Source organism: Bombus vancouverensis, chromosome 16, assembly GCF_051014615.1.
Source record: "Bombus vancouverensis nearcticus chromosome 16, iyBomVanc1_principal, whole genome shotgun sequence".
Classification (NCBI taxonomy): Eukaryota; Metazoa; Arthropoda; class Insecta; order Hymenoptera; family Apidae; genus Bombus; species Bombus vancouverensis.
The window spans coordinates 8,482,314-8,500,373 of NC_134926.1; the positions used below are offsets into that span (position 1 = coordinate 8,482,314).

The following is an 18,060-nucleotide window of genomic DNA, read 5'->3' on the forward strand; positions in this document are numbered from 1 at the left end:
CTAACCCTAACCTGCATCTGAAGGTTCCTTTCCACATTGACACCATGATTCTCGCTCATATGACCGGCTAAAGCTTCCCTGGTGAGGTATCTAGTGGAACATTGTAAACATCCATGGTACTTGTCCCCATGGCTGCTAACCATGTGTTGGAATAAGCCCTCCAAACTCTCTGCACACTTGTCAGAACAATACTGACAGTTTTGTGACGGTTTCCTCGAGTTTCTCTCCGACCTTCTGCCACCACCTTGCTGGTGAACCCTCTCTGTGTGTCGTTGTCTAAGAGATATCGACATGAACTTCCTGTCACAATATAGACAGAGATGCCTGACAGTGGGAGAAGATGGTTTAGAAGGAGATTTCGAGCCCTGAGACGAAAAAGACGACGAAGACGCAGAAGACGACGACGAAGGCGACTGTGGAACAACCAATTCACTGGTCTGACAATTCTGCAGCACAGAAGCCACTTTGTCCAGGGGTAAACTGCAATGCAAGCTCGTCATGGAGAAGTCCTGGGTCCTAGAATCCCTAGACTCTTCCACAGAATTGTCCAACGTCCTCGTTTGCTCCTTCTCCTGGCCGTTCTCGTCGATTAGCTGATTAATGCCATTTAGAAGGTCATTCAGCAGATCTCTGCATACGTTCCAGAGCTCCACGTTGTCAGACACGAACTCTCTGCAGTCTTCCTTGGCAGGATCAATGCTGCTCTTATCCTCAGCCTGGTTCTCACTCAGCCTCTCCATGATAATCGTCCCCAAGGAACGATTCTCTTTCTTTTCCTCTTCATCGTTTCTTGCTGTTTCTTGAGCAGATTGCCCCTCAGACTTTGTTTCTTTGGAAGAACCCTTACCAATCCTGCAAATATCCTCCTCGTCCATCCTTTCCACTTTGTTTGACTCTTTTTCTTCATTGACACTCTCAGACAGACTCTCCTGGAAATTGGACTCTTCATTCCTCAGAAAATTCTCAATCCTGTCTACTTTCTGGCGTTCCAAAGGGCTTTCTTTTGCTTCTGGCTTGTCAAGTTGCTCCGACGGGAAAACAGCAGCCTCTGTTCTGCTTTCGTTGGGCTTCGAAGGTTCGAATTTGGCTGTTGGACCTTTGGAATCCTCGTCTTCCTGGTCCTCGGCCAGTTTCTCCGGCTCCTTGCCCTTCTCGGCCTCCTTCTTTCTATTGACCTCTCTGTCATCGTCCTCCTCGTCCTTGATCACTCCATTCAACACCGTCATCACATATTTTTCCAAAGTTTCGAGGTTCCTTTCAACGCTGTTCCTGTCGTCTTCCTCTTTCCTCGGTGAGTCCCCGTTTCTGGAGTCAGGAACCTTTTTTCTAAGATTATTGATCACGTTGCTAAGCCTGCTTCTCTTGTCTTGAGCCGTCTGAGCGGATCTGTAAGTGTGACAGTGTTTTTCCTGTTGTTGCTGACGATCGCTGTTCACGCTGGCTGTATGGCTCATGCCTAGATCATCCAGGTTGTGAGTTGAGGCGACCATCCTGACGTCGACGCTCGACGGAGACGAAGCTGTCGTCGCCGCGGACGATGCCGTCGTTGCCGGGGAGAATTTCGCTGCGCCGAAGACCTCCGCAGCCTCGCTGCTCGTCTTGCTACCAGCCACGTCCGCCGAGGCAGCTTCTGAAAATTCAAAATGACGATTGGTTAGTGCTTCGCATTTCTTTTTTTTTTTTGCAATTACTTGATAATTATGGTAATTATTTACACGGGAAACGTGGATGTGCTTTAGATACCATAATTGATCAATACTTTAGTAATTTCAGAATTTCTGCTATATAGGTTAAGAATCCTATTTTGTTTTTTTTTTTTTTTTATAAAGGATGACAAAAAAGAGAATTTTAAGTACAAAACGTATTCAAGAACTAAAGAAGAGTCGCGGAAGTTTAATATTTCAAGGTTTCATTGACTTATATGGCTGTTACCAAATATCAGTTATTTTAATTTTCAGGGTCTGCAGAAAGTTAATAGAACACGACTAGACATTCAAAATAGCACTCATGGATCGCATATATCCAAGGGGTGGAACTAAAATACCCAGACGATGGTATGCATCTAGTAAATGAGATATGCAGCCTACGCAAACGGAAGTGAAAAAAACAGGCCAGGTTATATAAGCATGGAAACAGATCAATAATTCCTTGCTTGCCCGATGTGGTCGTAAACATCCACGGACCTCTGCAGAAGATTGTGAGAAGCTATGACATCTTGAGATTGACATCCCCACCCTACATTTTCCTATCTATCTGTCTTCTTTACTCTCAGCCTTACCATCGTTACTCGAAGCAAGAAAATTAATTCTGCTTGTTCGATAAATTTTCTCCGAACACTCGCCCTCTAAATATTTTTCTGGCGTTTCTAATAAATGTAAAATGCTTAATAAATTCACGGAGCAATCGAATTACGAAAAATTCATTTCTACATCCTTGTTATTCCAAAGTTCAACATTTTAAATTTCCCAATTTAATTTCTAAATCCGAACAATCGTCGAGTGCCATGTCAATCGACCGAATAAGGTTTCACTGTCAGAGGGAAACAGATTTACGCGTGGCAAAAATGGTTCTGGTAATAAGTTCGGTGGTTCTCGTTTAATATCCCGTGTAGAAGTTATTAAACGCTGACTATAAGCCGATTAAGGCGTTTCACGAGCCGGAAACCCGAGTCCTGATCCTTTCGAAAAACCTCCGTCTAGAGTCGACCGTGTTTCATTGTGGCAAATTAACTTGCACTATCAAAACTTGTGGAAAAAACGTATCCTTGTAGTTCTTCAATAAGAAAATTTAATACTAATTCTTTTTTAATCCAATTCGACTAATTATTGTTTTCCACGATATCTACTAATATCTACTCCTACACGTTATTTCTCTTCGGGCAATTTTAACAGCCCTTTTCGACTTTATTTTTATTACGTAACATCGCGATATTTCGGTTTCCTTTCTTGAATTTTGTATTTTAATTTATTTCCTAGTAGCACGTTTCTCACGTGTTTTTATTGCCAAAACGACTTAGATCAAATTTAGTGAAAAGTGCAGCAGAACGAAAAATCGATAGATGTGCTTCGAAATCGAACGAGATTCGAGCCAGATTGAATCTGAAATTGAATTAGAAATCAGAACAATGCACCCGTTGCGAAAGACTAACATAATGGAAAAAAGTTGAGGAAAAATCTGAGAGGTGGCTATCCAGATGTCCAAACTGGTCTAGTACAGAAAGTCTATCGAGATTGGAATGTCGAAGGGGCTGTTTCAGTTGAGGTGCGTTTATTTTCACGGGCGAGCTGCCAACTGGTGCGATACACAGCACGTAATAGCGACGCTTCGCTTCCACTGAGTCGCGTTTTGTTAATGTTTTACGAAATTTTTCGCTGCACCGAATCGCCATAAAACTTGCATCCACGTGCTTGGCTTCATTCTCAATGAATCTGACACAGCAATATTTTCAGGCTTCCGAGAGTATATATTATGCATCTGATTGTACGGATTATTTTATAATCCTAACCTTACAAGACATTCGGAAACAAAACGAACCTCGTTATACGCCGTTTACAAAATTTACGGAGTCGTATCTGGTGTCATTTCGACTTTAATATCCACTGCCTGTTTTCGACATTCTCGTTTTTCTTACGACCGCCTTAAAGAATTTTATTCGTATGTGGTATAACAAAAAAAAAAAAAAATCATTTACAGGAAAAATTGCGGATTGATTTGGAATTCATAAGGTTAGAATTCCTAACCTAGTTGCAAGAAATTTTCCACATAAAGTAAATCACCTGCGTATGAATTATCTAAATTTATGTTTTAACGATAAGCTTTTCAGGTACAAAAAGCTAACTATCAGCTGAATAATTTAGCGACATCGTTAAACCTCCACCTGTGCTATTACGTACGAATTTCATATCAGAGTGCCGCGTAATCAGCGCAATGAATTATCCAATGTCCTCTATTTTCATCTCGCCAAGATTAATCTTGACTAATCGATGAGGAAATACTTTCATCCTGGCGATATAGCCGGTAAAAACAGATATCGCTGTAATCGTCAAGGTAAGCTACGATTTAATTTTTTGTCCAAATTGGGTCTGAAGGAGGCGTATAACATACTGTCAATAATTTCACTCGGCTAATAATTCCATATCCGCTAATGAATAGGGGATTATCAATGTGTCTGTTGTAAAACTGGTTTCGCTCTTGGAATTCATTTTCCGCGCATGTACACGCACACGTTTGCTTTCAATGGAAAATCCTTTGGATAGACGATAATTCTTAACCTGTGCGAAACTTAGCTATTTGCGCAATTACAATTTACGATGCCAATAAAACCATTACAGGGTGTTTCAGATATTTATGTATGTTTGTGTATTTCGAAACATCTTCGATACTTATTCCTACGTTATCGATCCAATTCTATAATTCTGCGATTCGAGAATCCTAAAGTTCCAGAGCTTTAGAGTTCCAAAGTTATGGAATTCCAAAGCTATGGAGTTCCGAAGCTACGGAGTTCCGAAGCTACGGAGTTCCAAGGTTATGGAGTTCCAAGGTTATGGAGTTCCAAGGTTATGGAGTTCCAAGGTTATGGAGTTCCAAGGTTATGGAGTTCCAAGGTTATGGAGTTCCAAGGTTATGGAGTTCCAAGGTTATGGAGTTCCAAGGTTATGGAGTTCCAAGGTTATGGAGTTCCAAGGCTATGGAGTTCCAAGGTTATGGAGTTCCAAGGTTATGGAGTTCCAAGGTTATGGAGTTCCAAGGTTATGGAGTTCCGAGGTTATGAAGTTTCAAAGTTATGAATTTCCAAAGTTATGGAGTTCCGGAGTTTCTGAGATTTGGGAATTCCAAAATTTTAGAGTTCCGAAATTCTCAAGCTTTAGAGTTCTAGAGTTCCGGAGTTAGAAAATTTTGGAGTCCCAGAGCTTTAAAGTTTCGGAGTTGCAGAACGCTGAAATGAAATAATTCTAGAACTCTGGAAATACCAAAACTGGAACTTGATACGATAATTATTCGCAGCATTAGTAAAATCTATGAAACGATTTAAAGCATGTTTTTCCATATTTTCCCTGCAAGACTAAACTATTCCTTGTATTTTTCTTGATACTTTCTAGTAGGTAAAAATCATCCAAAAAGTATTGAACAAGCTTGCTTTCATATTTCCTATTCCATCGGACGATAATATGTTTTTCATGGAGAAACAAGGCAGTATGCATGAGAAATTTATCTACCATAACATCACTTTGATACATATTTAGGTGAACGATGTAGAGAGAACATTAAAAATAACGATCCTCCCTAGGCATATGTGAGAGTGGCGAGTTCATCTACACAACTAGAGAGTCTCTCGCTTAGGGATGCATAGAATTTTACAGAAGCATCATTCTCGCATTCATCGGTCCGCACGACTTGAATACTTTTCCAATATTTTTCACTTACACACGATGGACGAGCTCTGTGGAGGCGACTGCGCCCACAATTTTCTTCTCTATGCTTTCATAATTAATGACGAATGAACGCTACATAATTTTCAATTAAATATTTTATATTAACTTTTGAAGAGAATCCTATTTAAATATACGTAATTATAAGATTTTAATATTATCATCATAAAACATTTTTCAAATATCATATAAATTAATACGATAGAATATTAAAGGATTAAATACAATGATCCTGTACTATTTAAATATTGTTTAATAATTCATCTGCTCCTTGCAAAATCAGAGATACTGTACGATAATTAATCCATATCCAATTATTGAATTTTCCATCGAGCATTTAAAGTTTCGCACCTTACAGAAATATTCGCGGACTTTCGTTCGACAATGTTCGAAACGTTGCATTCGAATCGACGAAATGAAAGAGAGCGATTGCAGCGCGCCATTTTATCATGCGAGTAACATTGCCATTTTTTTCTGCAACGTCGAGCAACCTTTAGCCTCCCCATGAAGGAGTATCACATCTCTTGAAAACTCCTTCCATTTCTTCGCTTTCCTTAGAAAACACCTTGACCCGTGATATTTCCACCGCGTTGTAGACGGGATAAAACTAGAAATTTATCGTCGGACGTTACCTTATAGCATGGTAAAGATAGAGGAAAAATTGATCAAAAATTGCACTGTTTATAACGATGTTTCTCATGGCACTGATTAATGCCTATCGTATCTTTAAATCCTTTAAATATCCCTGAAACTATGTACCTAGAATATGTACTATTTAATTTCATTTACATAGAACTGAGTATAGGTAAACGGAAAATAATTTTTGGAATTCTATTGAAAATCATTTTGAAACTCTATCTGCCAACTATATTGCATTAGATAATCAATGCTGAAAAGGGGCGATAAAGCATTCAATTATATGTAATTCAAGAGAATAACATGGTTCGCTTTTGAGAGTAATGAAAGCCGGCTAGATTGACTTGCTGTAACTTGATTAAACTGAGTGGAGGCTTTAATGAAGCTACTGAGCATTAATAACTGACAGTCTTTGGTCAACGTGTTTCTAATCGTAGCAAAGTGTGCCTATGGGAACCATATGTATGGTTGTTTGCACGAAGACTGAAGTAAAGAGAATTTGAAGAAACGTTTAAAGAGTGGAACTTGATTCAATTTTAGAAAATTTGAAGTGTCCATCGATCGCTGTGTATACGATACCCCACAATAATTAATGCTTTACCATCAAACTTGCCGCATCCCATAATGGAGGAACGTTACAAAATGGCCGACCTTAATAGAAGATACATTAAGGGGGCAATTTTCAAAGCGCCGGCTCATTATCACATAAATGTCAGTTGTGTGATATTAGAATTATGGGTTATTCTTCGCACGACGTATACATCAATTTCTCCCTAGATCGATCTTTTTAAAAAGCTGAATTAACAAATTTGAGATACTATAGTAGTGGACTATTGGAATATTTTTCACAAGTATTTACATTCTTCTGGTATTATTATTATTATTTTGGGAATTATTATTTTGAATTTGTTTAAACTAGTTTGGACTAGTTACGTTTCTTCTTGACTGATCATTATCAGAAATTGCTAATCAGTACTTAGATAATATTCTGCAACGGGAATCATTCAATAATGGATTTGAAGTTATTTGAAGTGGTTTACGTTAGATTAATGAAATAACCTATCTTTATTTCAGCTATTTCTGAAACAAGAATTATACATTTTTTAATAACCGATAATTATCTGCAATTATCAGTTAGTAGCTCTTAACACAAAGGAACCAAATCTTCCATCTAGTCATTTCCAGGAATTATTTACATTTTCTGGTAACTACTAATGATAAATACTAATTTAAGAACCATCAAAATTATTTATTGAGTAGTTGATATGAACTTGTTTGACGTGGTTTGAATTATATATTTTTCTTTTTTTTACCATCTACGATCGGCAATGTTTTAAGCAAACTGAAGTTCGTATGACGAACTAACATGGCAAACGGCTTCAAACAAGCTCAAACAAATTTTTAGGATACAGTCCTGAGCATTGATCTCTTCGCACATGTTCCTCGACTGTATCGGTGAACTGGCTGAACAAGGTATTGTGATAAACGGAACGAAATACAGTGTGTAGAAAAGAAATGAATGCGCGTGAAGCTTTTCGAGCGATAAAAATTGTTTTACAATAACGCGCGTCACGTGCACTGAACAGGAAGCAAGGGAAACGAAATGCAAAACACGGTTGCCACCAATGGGCGCAGACAGAGGAGAGGTAATCGTTTAAGCTTGGGCCTGGACATTATTTGAATAAACTTCAATAACTCATTTTCAACATTATCATTCAAATAACGCGTTCCCCTCTTTCCGTCAGATGATGCTTTTTCACGTTAGAGGAATTATTTATCTTAATTGCTATTTTACCAAATTTAAATCATTTTATTTGTATAGGTTTCCTAACCTAACCTACCCATTCCTAACCTATTTACGACCATTGTCAACTCTTGAATTTGAAACTATTTGGTTTCGTGTTTCAAGCTAATTGAACGATTCAAAACCACTTTTATCAGTAGCAACTTTTTTTCTAATACTCAAACAGCACTCTGACTATAGAAACAGTTTTTATTTCACCAATATTAAATCATTTTATCGGTACACGTATCATACATAACCTAACCTGCCTATTCCTAACCCATTTATAATCGTTATTAAGTTTCAGATTACAAGCGATTAGAACTAATTAAACAATCTAAAGCCACCGTGATCAATAGCAATTATTTTTCCAATAAATAACGCTCTGATTACAAAAGTTTCTCTTCCAGAAGAGAGAATGAAAAACGATTATTTCCAGCTTTACAGAATGTTGAATGTTTGAGTTTTGCGAAATAACGCGATAACGAGAATACAGTAAGGGGACGACGAATCGAATATTCAGTGTAGTATCATCGAAATGACCCAATTACAAGTTGCGGAGCCCAGTGCAAACTCCACGTCCACCGGAAATGGAGTGTGCAAGTTAGAGACCGTTCCAGTCGATGCACCTTACGGCTACGTAAACGTTTTACACCAACTACCACGCCGCAGCGCGGCTTCAAATACTGTTATACTGATTTTACGCTGCTAACAAACTGGCAAATTTGTTGCTGGCGGCAGGAAAACCTGAATGGCAGCTCGGTTTCATAATTTTCACCTCGCGCATCTAAATCAATTTCAGACCTCTGTAAATTTGTAGTCATTGAAACTGACGTAACCACTTTATTATCAATTGTTGAGTGTTTACACGTCTATTATCGAAATTGAGCAAAGTTCATTTTATTTCTGGAAAAATATACCAAATTAATACTTTGCTCCATGCACAATTTTTTATTTGCCAGTTTTTAATTCATATTGTTGGTTCTTCGTTATAGGTTATGTTAAACGGGTAACGATGCAGATTGTGTTAAATTATATGTTAAAAATTTCAAAAAAGCTTTAGGTTAGTTAAAATTAATTTCACTTATCTTCGAAAGTACCTAAATTTCATCTTTGACGATATTTAAATCAACTTCGATCATATTCAAATTTCTTGAATTCTTTGTTATTGTGCTTAGATTTTCCAACTAGAGAAGCACCTGCGATTAATTAAGATATTACCCTCTCGTTGGCAACTAAGATTCCAAAGAATTAAGTTTGTTGATTGTATAATAAAGAACATGTACGTAATCCCAAGCTATGCTATTATAACACGTGCAAGATCCAAGGAAAAGTCGGGCAAACCCAAATCTAACCTCACTCTGTCCCTTCGCAAACTTAATCAAACCAAACGTTCCGACCAACCGAGGGGTGAAAATAAACGATGAAACTTTTCCAAAGGTTGATTCACGCTTATTAAACGAAGCCAACAAGTACAACTTTGAAACCCATCCTCACAGAGAAACCGAGAGCGAGACTAACCCAGAAAATTGGAGTCCTGTACACGCAGGGTATTTCGAAGAATTTGGAAAAATCCTGGCTCCCTATTTTCCCTCTATTTATTCCCTCGGTTCTGGCGCCTCTCCACACACCCCTTTTCTCATCTCGTAAACAATATTTCCGCTCGTCTCTGGCTCGTCCTCGTTTGACCAGTTTGCAGGGTGGAACGAGAGAGGGCAAAGGGAGAGAACAGGGTGGCCTGAATGATTAGAGAGAAACGCAGGGGTCAGAGAATATACCGTATAGACCAGCGTGATAAAAGAGGAGGGACGTACGAGCGTAAATCGTGTGGCAGAGCGAGACGGTAGGCGGTGGAAATAAAAATGGCGACAAGGAAAGCACAATGCGGAGGAGAGAAAGGCGAATTGAGAGGACAGAGACAGTTGGGTGGATGGAGGAGGCAAGTGGTAGGGGAATGAAATGGTTATACAGGGTGTTAGAAATGCTCGTCAAAGGGAGTTCATGTGTTAGGTTATGTTTTGATAACGTGAAAATTGTAATTAGACAAGGTAATGTATAAGAAGGTAAATCAAGTGGTAGGGGAATGAAATGGCTATACAGGATGTTACAAATGTTCTTCAAAGGGAGTTCATGTGTTAGGTTATGTTTTGATAACGTGAAAATTGTAATTAGACAAGGTAATGTATAAGGAGGTAAATCAAGTGGTAGGGGAATGAAATGGCTATACAGGATGTTACAAATGTTCTTCAAAGGGAGTTCACGTGTTTAGGTTATGTTTCGATAACGTGAAAATTGTAATTAGACAAGGTAATGTATAAGAAGGTAAATGAAGTGGTAGGGGAATGAAATGGTTATACAGGGTGTTACAAATGTTCTTCAAAGGGAGTTCACGTGTTTAGGTTATGTTTTGATAACGTGAAAATTATAGTTAGACAGGGTAATGTATAAGAAGGTAAATCAAGTGGTAGGGGAATGAAATGGCTATACAGGATGTTAGAAATGTTCCTCAAAGGGAGTTCACGTGTTTAGGTTATGTTTTGATAACATGAAAATTGTAGTTAGACAGGGTAATGTATAAGAAGGTAAATGAAGTGGTAGGGGAATGAAATATGTTCAACGTGATAATTAAAGATATTCATCAAATGAATTAACGTGTAGAGGTTAATTTTTAGAGATACGAAATTTTTAATTTGGTAGAGTAATATATTTATATGGGCTGAGCCCTGGTATATGAGATACGTGCGAGTCCAGGGAGTTTCTATGGCATAAAATAGGAAGCGAATTACATTTTGGAAGCTTCGATTCGAAGAAAAATCGGACGAACCGATGTTAAAGAATATAAAAGCATATTTCGTGTGAGTACTGCTATTCCACATTGCTACTATTCTTCGCCATCGCGTATCTTAGAAAATCCCAATCCCATTTCGTTAACCAGAAAACCACAATCTTCTAACCAAGACTTCTTTTCCGCAAAAGGGGAAGTCCACGGTTGTTTCTTTTCACATCGGGGACAAAGCAGCGGCGTTTCTACTCCAAAAGGTCTGTACGCTGTTAGAAAACGAACAAGCAACGATGAGAAAGAAAGCCGTAAATAAGAAGGACAAACTGAGAATGAAGTAGTACAGAGACGATAAAACGAAAGAAATTGTACGAAAAGGGGGTTGATAAAAAGGAAACGAAGGCCAAGAGAGGAAAGATAAAACCATACACACTCTGTCGCCAACACGCTTCTCCTGACGCCGCTTTATCCGGAAGTAGGGGAGGAGGGGCAGAGCTCTAGAATCGATAACCGCCCCTCTGCTACGTCGAAAGGGGTCGCCGCCACCCTCCTGGCACGGCTTTTAAAAGAGAGGAGGCTTCGAACACCAGGTCGTCCCCCAAGGGGGAAAAGCCGGCTGGTGAAGCGATGACGCCAACGATGACGATTATCGTCACACTTTTTTTTTTTAATCATATCACAGACCACCTCTGCGTGTTTGCCTCTTTGTCAATTAAATAATATTTAGGGAAATTTCTTTTGTTTTCAGGCGATCTAGCGTGGTTTGTTGTAGAAATAGGACTCGAGAAACGATTGCACGTGTTTGACATAGTTTAAAGACCTTTTTAAATGCCTATAACGAGGAATGCTTTGGAGAACTGAAGCTTGAGAAGCCTACCCTCAAAGTGTTTTTGGAAAATTTCTTTCATTTCTAGGTGAGCTAGTGCGATTTCTTGTAAAATGGTTGTACATGTTTGATGTGGTTTGCAGATTTTTTTTAAATGGTTATGGTGAGGAACATTTTGAAGAATAGAAGCCTGAGGAGATTGTCATCAAATGTAGAAATATGTGGGGAAATTACTGGTTCTTTTGCTTTTGGATGGTCTGGTGTGGTTTATCGTAGAAACGTAGTTTAACACTGGTAATCTGTGCACATGTTTGATGTGGTTTGCAGATTTTTTTTAAATGGTTATGGTGAGGAACATTTTGAAGAATAGAAGCCTGAGGAGATTGCCATCAAATGTAGAAATATGTGGGGAAATTGCTGGTTCTTTTGCTTTTGGATGGTCTGGTGTGGTTTATCGTAGAAACGTAGTTTAACACTGGTAATCTGTGCACATGTTTGATGTGGTTTGCAGATTTTTTTTAAATGGTTATGGTGAGGAACATTTTGAAGAATAGAAGCCTGAGGAGATCGCCATCAAATGTAGAAATATGTGGGGAAATTGCTGGTTCTTTTGCTTTTGGATGGTCTGGTGTGGTTTATCGTAGAAACGTAGTTTAACACTGGTAATCTGCACATGTTTGATGTGGTTTGAAGGCTTCTTTAAATATTCATATTTAGAGAAACATTTTGAAGAATGATTTAAGTGTGCATTTGAGGAGATTGTCCTCGAGTGGGAGAGTATTTTTCAAAAAGTATTCGTTCTTTTGCTTCTAGTTTGTTTATTGTAGTTTAGTTTGATTTGCAGTTTTGTACAAACGTGTCATAGTTGTTTGTACAGTTTTAATGTGACCTTTTAAGTAGTTTGCTTAAGTTGATTTCTAAGTAACTTCACAGACTACTTCTGTAGTTGCCTTTCTGTGGATCAAATGTGGAATTATTTTGATAGAAGATCTATTCCACTTTAAATACTGATACAAATCTAACAGTTTCACAACTATATCTTCTTATTTTCATTAACTATCTTTTATTACTCATCTTATCCATACTTTGCTGTTCTACATGGACAAAAATGTAATAGCTCCCTAATCAAATTACTATAATTCACTTTCCATGATCAATATCAATATCATAGAGTCTTAAACAATTTCAAACTTCGCTCAAGTATTAAAAGAGAAGAAAGAGGAGAAAAAGACGACGAAGATGGATTGTATTTCTTATTAAGAGGCCCTTTAATAATTTCATGCAGCACTCAGAAAGATCTGCCTGGAACTTGGTGAAACTTAATGGAAATTCAAATACGAGATCGCGAATGATTTCAATTTGCATGAGAACAGGGGAATCAAGACCAAACCCATCGAAAGGATAAATCATGAATGTTCTATTTCTGTTAACAACGGTCGAGCGTGAGCAAGTGGGACGACCTAGTATTCTGAGCCTCCACAACTCAAGTCCTGAAAACGATTGCTTCAACTCACTGCACAACTTTGTATTGCATACAACATTCCAATTAAGTTTCTAGTCGTCCCTTTCTCACTGCAACCTGTGTTTAATTCAGAATCTTGATGGAAGTATGCAACTGTTAATATGAAATATGCAAGGACGGATCGCTCACAGAGAATGAAAGAAAAGTAAAGCGATGAAGCGAATTAGTAGTAGCAATAATCTCACAGAATTTCTAATTGTGGAAAGTGCAAGTAGTGATTTATTCATAGCCACGCGTTCAGAAGAAATTTCATTCAATTTAATAAGCTTGTGGATTTCATTTGGTTTCAGTTTTAACCAAGTCAGATGTAAGATACAAGTTCTACCATGAAGAGTGAAGCCTCAGGTTCTTTGCCCTTTATTATTTCTTTATTTTATTTTACTTTTGGCAATAGAAGATCTTAGATTCTTTAATTTAAACCTTGAGATCTTTGATTTTATTCATGACAGATCTTGGATTCCACAATTTCATCTGACTTTTACATAGAAAATCCGATGCTTGTTGTTCTTATGTAGTATACAGTGCCTGGGTAGTTTCAGTTTAATCGATTTAAAATCTTCAACCCTATTCTTTTAATCGTTTTCGTAGAAAATAAGATCTGACATTTTTACGTTTTGCTTGACAGAACTATATTCCAAAGTTTCAATCAGCCTGGAAACAACTAGACACAGAACAGCGTCAAAAGAGCCAATACAATTCCCTGTCCCTATCTTTCAACAAGCAGATATTACTAAATCCATCAACCGTCTGCATCATTTACTTGAAACAGCAAAAAAGCAGGACAGACAGAGACACGAAGATAGAGAAGATTAAAAGGAAGGAATCATGCGAGCACTGGCAACGATCCAGCGAGGACAAGAGTGCATAGGACACGAGTATACAACGGCGAAGCTGTCCTACGACTACGATTTCCAATCTTCCTCATCTTATGGCACGTGTAAGTTAATCATCAGACTGCTGATTTTTACGCGAATTTTGCGCGAAATTTGTACATACAAAAATATAAGTAGAATATTAATAAAGATACAAATAATAAAAACAACTAAAAAATACACTACAAAGAAAATACGAAGAAATAAAATATAATATACAAAAAAAAGAACATTAACTGTAGCTTGCAATGGGTGTAACAAATCTCTACCAGATGTCTGTATCTTTTAGTTGCTACCATAAAGATATGAAATTGGGTAAACAGCGGCAGTAAAGAAGTCAGTGGTCCTAAATAAATAGCGAGACGTGACACGATATTTTCAAAATTTTCTCGGCCACCAGTTGAAGATCGCAGGTCCAGGGCGATGATTGCGAGCTTTGTAATTTCAGGTCACGCTCGTTAATGATCCCTCGAGCACGGAATAAACGTGACGCTCCATCGACGAATTCAATTGCGTCCAATGGAATTTACATGGTTTCCTGTATTAACAGAGCGACGCCGGGTGACGGTGACGACCTCAGCCCTCGGAAATGTCCGAATAAGTTTGCCCTGATGTCGCCTGAATTTAGTTACTTAGTTACTTAGTTACTTTGGATCGATGTTGCGTTCAATTGGTAGTTGTTAGGGAGATTTCAATGGTGTTTGTACCTTGATTTTGATGTTATTACTGGCTTCTTAGTAATGGTAGTGGTTGTTGTTGCTAGTGGTAATTTTCTAATTTACTGATGCTGCTGTAAGACCTATGGATGTAAAATTTTATTGAAATTTATGATATCCCATGATCTAACAGAATTAGTTAGAATGGAATAATCTTATCTTCAATATCTTTAAATAATAATATTAATAATAATATAATCTGAATGTTAAATAAGGTTATTTAACTAACCTTATTTAACACCTAACCTAACTTACATGGAACTTATTCCTAGGAGCCATTACGAACTCAAAAATATAGCAGTTGTGGCAACTCAAAAACACGATACAATGTTTATAATCGTATTAATTGTGTTGACCGGTCATGCTGCTTTTGCAATTGAATAATCTCTGGATCCGTGGCTCAGGAACTCTCTATTTCCCTCCTAGAGAGAAACGAGCCGCAGGTTCAGCGGAACGTGTCCTCGAATTAATAAAGATGATCATGCTAATCAGTAGAGAACGTGGCGTCTGAAAGATCCGCGACTGTATCGCTTGAGCGTGGCGCAGCCAGTGTGGAGCCGTGTAATTAAACGGGGTTCGTTGAACCTGCGCCGAGTTTGCTGAATCCGACCGTGTTCGTTTTCACCTCCTCGCGATTCTTCTCTCTGACAGTTGAATTATGACCAATACTCGTCTCGTTCCACTATTTCTCTCTTCGATCTTTTCTCTAAAATTAGTTTCGCCGCTGGAAACGTTCGAACGGTTAGAAAAGTTATCCGGTCGGTTTGCAAGTTGCCGAGAATTCGAAGTTTTTTCAGTCGGTAACCGGTGAATGTGGTGTCGTCTCTTCTTTAGGAAAGTCGAAAAGATGTTTGATAGGTGGCGGAGTGGTGGCTGACGAATCTAGGTTAGGTTAAGTTCTAGTTTTCTGGTATCGAGGGCGCTGACACTTGAGAAGGTTGAGTTAAGTCTTTTATCCTCGATGTACAATATATCCCTGATTTATTAGGTACTAGAATGATTATGGAGAATGTGGTACACTTGGAACATCATTGGCAACTGAAATAAGGATTCTTCGGTAATTATACGGGTAATTTGGTAATTATAAGAGATAAAAATTCTTTGGTTTATACAGATCCTAGAATCTTTAATCTTTGAATTTCTGGAATATGTGGTACACCGAGAAAATTGTTGGAAATTGAGCTAAGGATTCTTTGACAATTTACTTGCAAAGATCATTAACCTCTGATCTTTATATTTCTAGCTTATATTAAATAATTCTTTCGTTATTAAGGATTAAGAATTATCATCTCTTAGTTGGAATCTTTCATTAAACAGAATTAGAAACTCTTTTGACCTCTGGTTTAATCTATTCTGGTATTTGGATTGTTAATTTTTCTATTGTCTTTCTTAATACAATATTCTTTTCTTCCATAAATTTTTAATGAAAGAACATCCTAAGCTAATAGAATTCTGAACTAAATATTTTTAATTCTCAATTCTTCAATTCTATACAACACGTATTTAGTAACACCTTAATATTTTAGAATATAATCCAAAACTATTATATTTTCCTATAACCAGTAAGATATTCCATACTTTCATTACTGACAACATTGACACTATCAAAATGACTAGGATTGTTCACAAAATTACTAGCAATTGTTACCAATATTTAAGATTATATGGCAGATCAGTTAAGACATATAATACTCGTTAGTATCTAAATGCCAGGTAGATTGATCCATAATCTGATCTGAAAGAGGATCATCGTGCACGAATCAATCTTTTCGGGCAACGAATAATTGCCAGCTAGTCGACAGGAACAAAAATAGGAGTGGAAGAATTCTAGTGGTTTCTCGTGGAAACTTCCTCCTCTATGGTCGTTCCCTCTACTTTTCAGCCTGAATATAGCCAGGGATTAAAGCTACTACGGTTGTATTTCACGTTTCCAGAAACCAGGGATTTCCTGGATCCTTCGATTGTCACGTTCGTGCGCGTCAAGTGGAGCGATTCTCTCGGGAGATAAGACGGGAGATTATCCAAATTCGTGGAATATAGACTAACAAGCTGATGTCACTTGCAATACAGCCCTTTCTCCTGTCATTTTCATTTCCCCATCTTTTTTTTAATTTTTTTTTTTTTTAAGTGACTTATAGGGATCTGAGCCATTTACATGGGTTTATCTAAGAGATAAACGGTTCATATAACAACGCACTGCTTCTCAACGCTATTTATATTGGCCAACAAAAAAGATTTGTTGGAAAGTAAAAAATTTGCCAAGGACTAGCTAAAAAAAATTGCTAAATTTCCTACGAAGATATATAAAAAGCTGCTTTTCTATAGATTATTACAAAGGCTTTGATGGCTCATTATACATAGGAATTCAACAGATAAGACGTCTTCAAAATCTAAAATATAAAATATTTCCCGAATAAACAATCTAATTCTATATAAAAAAAAAAAAAATCAAAAAGTGGCAGCTCTTACCACCAAAACTCGATTCCTAAATAAATCGAGATATTGAGAACTCGTCGAGTGTGTCTATATTCGAACAGTTTTTATTGACCAGATTTCGCTGAATTTTCATTTACAGATGCTATTCCATACGAGCGGAGAATTAAGACTTTCTTTCTATGATACTAGTTGCACTTTCATACATTCTACAACGTTTTGTTATAGAACGTGCTATAGAAAATGTTCAGCCGTCAGAATTAGAAAGGGAAGGGAATAAAATTCCCTGTATTCGTTGGGAAGAAATCTTTCCCTCCAACGCTGGCGAACTCGTTCCAAGTTTGAAGAGTTGCAGCTACACTGGCGTAACCCGCGGAATCGTTGCACGAATGCGTTTAAAAACTTCTCGTCGACTCGTAAACTTTCTTGAATATTTAAACAACACCGACAACTTGGAAACAGAGAAGACGAAGCACCAACCGGGGCGGACAAAATGGGGTGGAGGAAAGGGTGCAGAGTTTTGCAACGAAGGAATTGCTTCGTGACGAATGCACCAGCGGAGGAGGGGGTGAGAAGTGGAAGGAAAGCAAGAGAGGGGGGAGAGAGAGAAAGAGAAAGAGGGAGAAAGAGAAAGAAGGAGAAAGAGAGTTCTCGTTAAACCAGGGAGAGGACGTCTAATATCCGTGCATCGAGGAGCAACGCAGGGCGGTCTTTGAGAATTTAAGGCCGGTTTTCATTAAAAGATCGAGCGCACCAGTGCGATGCGATGCGGCGACCGGGCGCTGAAGTAAATTCTAACTTCTGCCGCTTTCAATTATCGCGTCTCGCGGAAGAATCGCGGCACGAAAACACGCCCCGGCACCGGTGTCACCTAACCTAACAGGAAGCGAACGAATTAATGATGCAAAACGGTCGCCATTTTAACCGCCATGACGATGCGGAATGCAGTGAACAATAATCATGGAAATAATTATTGTCTGATCATGATCTTATTATTCGATGATATCATCAGTCTGTAAGTAGTATAAATGTAAACAATAACTCTGTCAATAATTGATAGAGGA

General features: G+C 38.0%; 1 protein-coding gene across 2 annotated transcripts in view; it reads right to left on the minus strand.

Annotated features, from left to right (window-relative positions):
- LOC117161105 (uncharacterized) overlaps positions 1-18,060 on the minus strand; it is an 81,070-nt gene that overhangs the window by 25,608 nt on the left and 37,402 nt on the right. For both annotated transcript variants that reach the window (XM_033342358.2, XM_033342357.2), the window contains exon 3: positions 12-1,630. In XM_033342358.2, the coding sequence (XP_033198249.2) occupies positions 12-1,630 (1,619 nt within the window). The remainder of the gene's footprint in view (positions 1-11; positions 1,631-18,060) is intronic.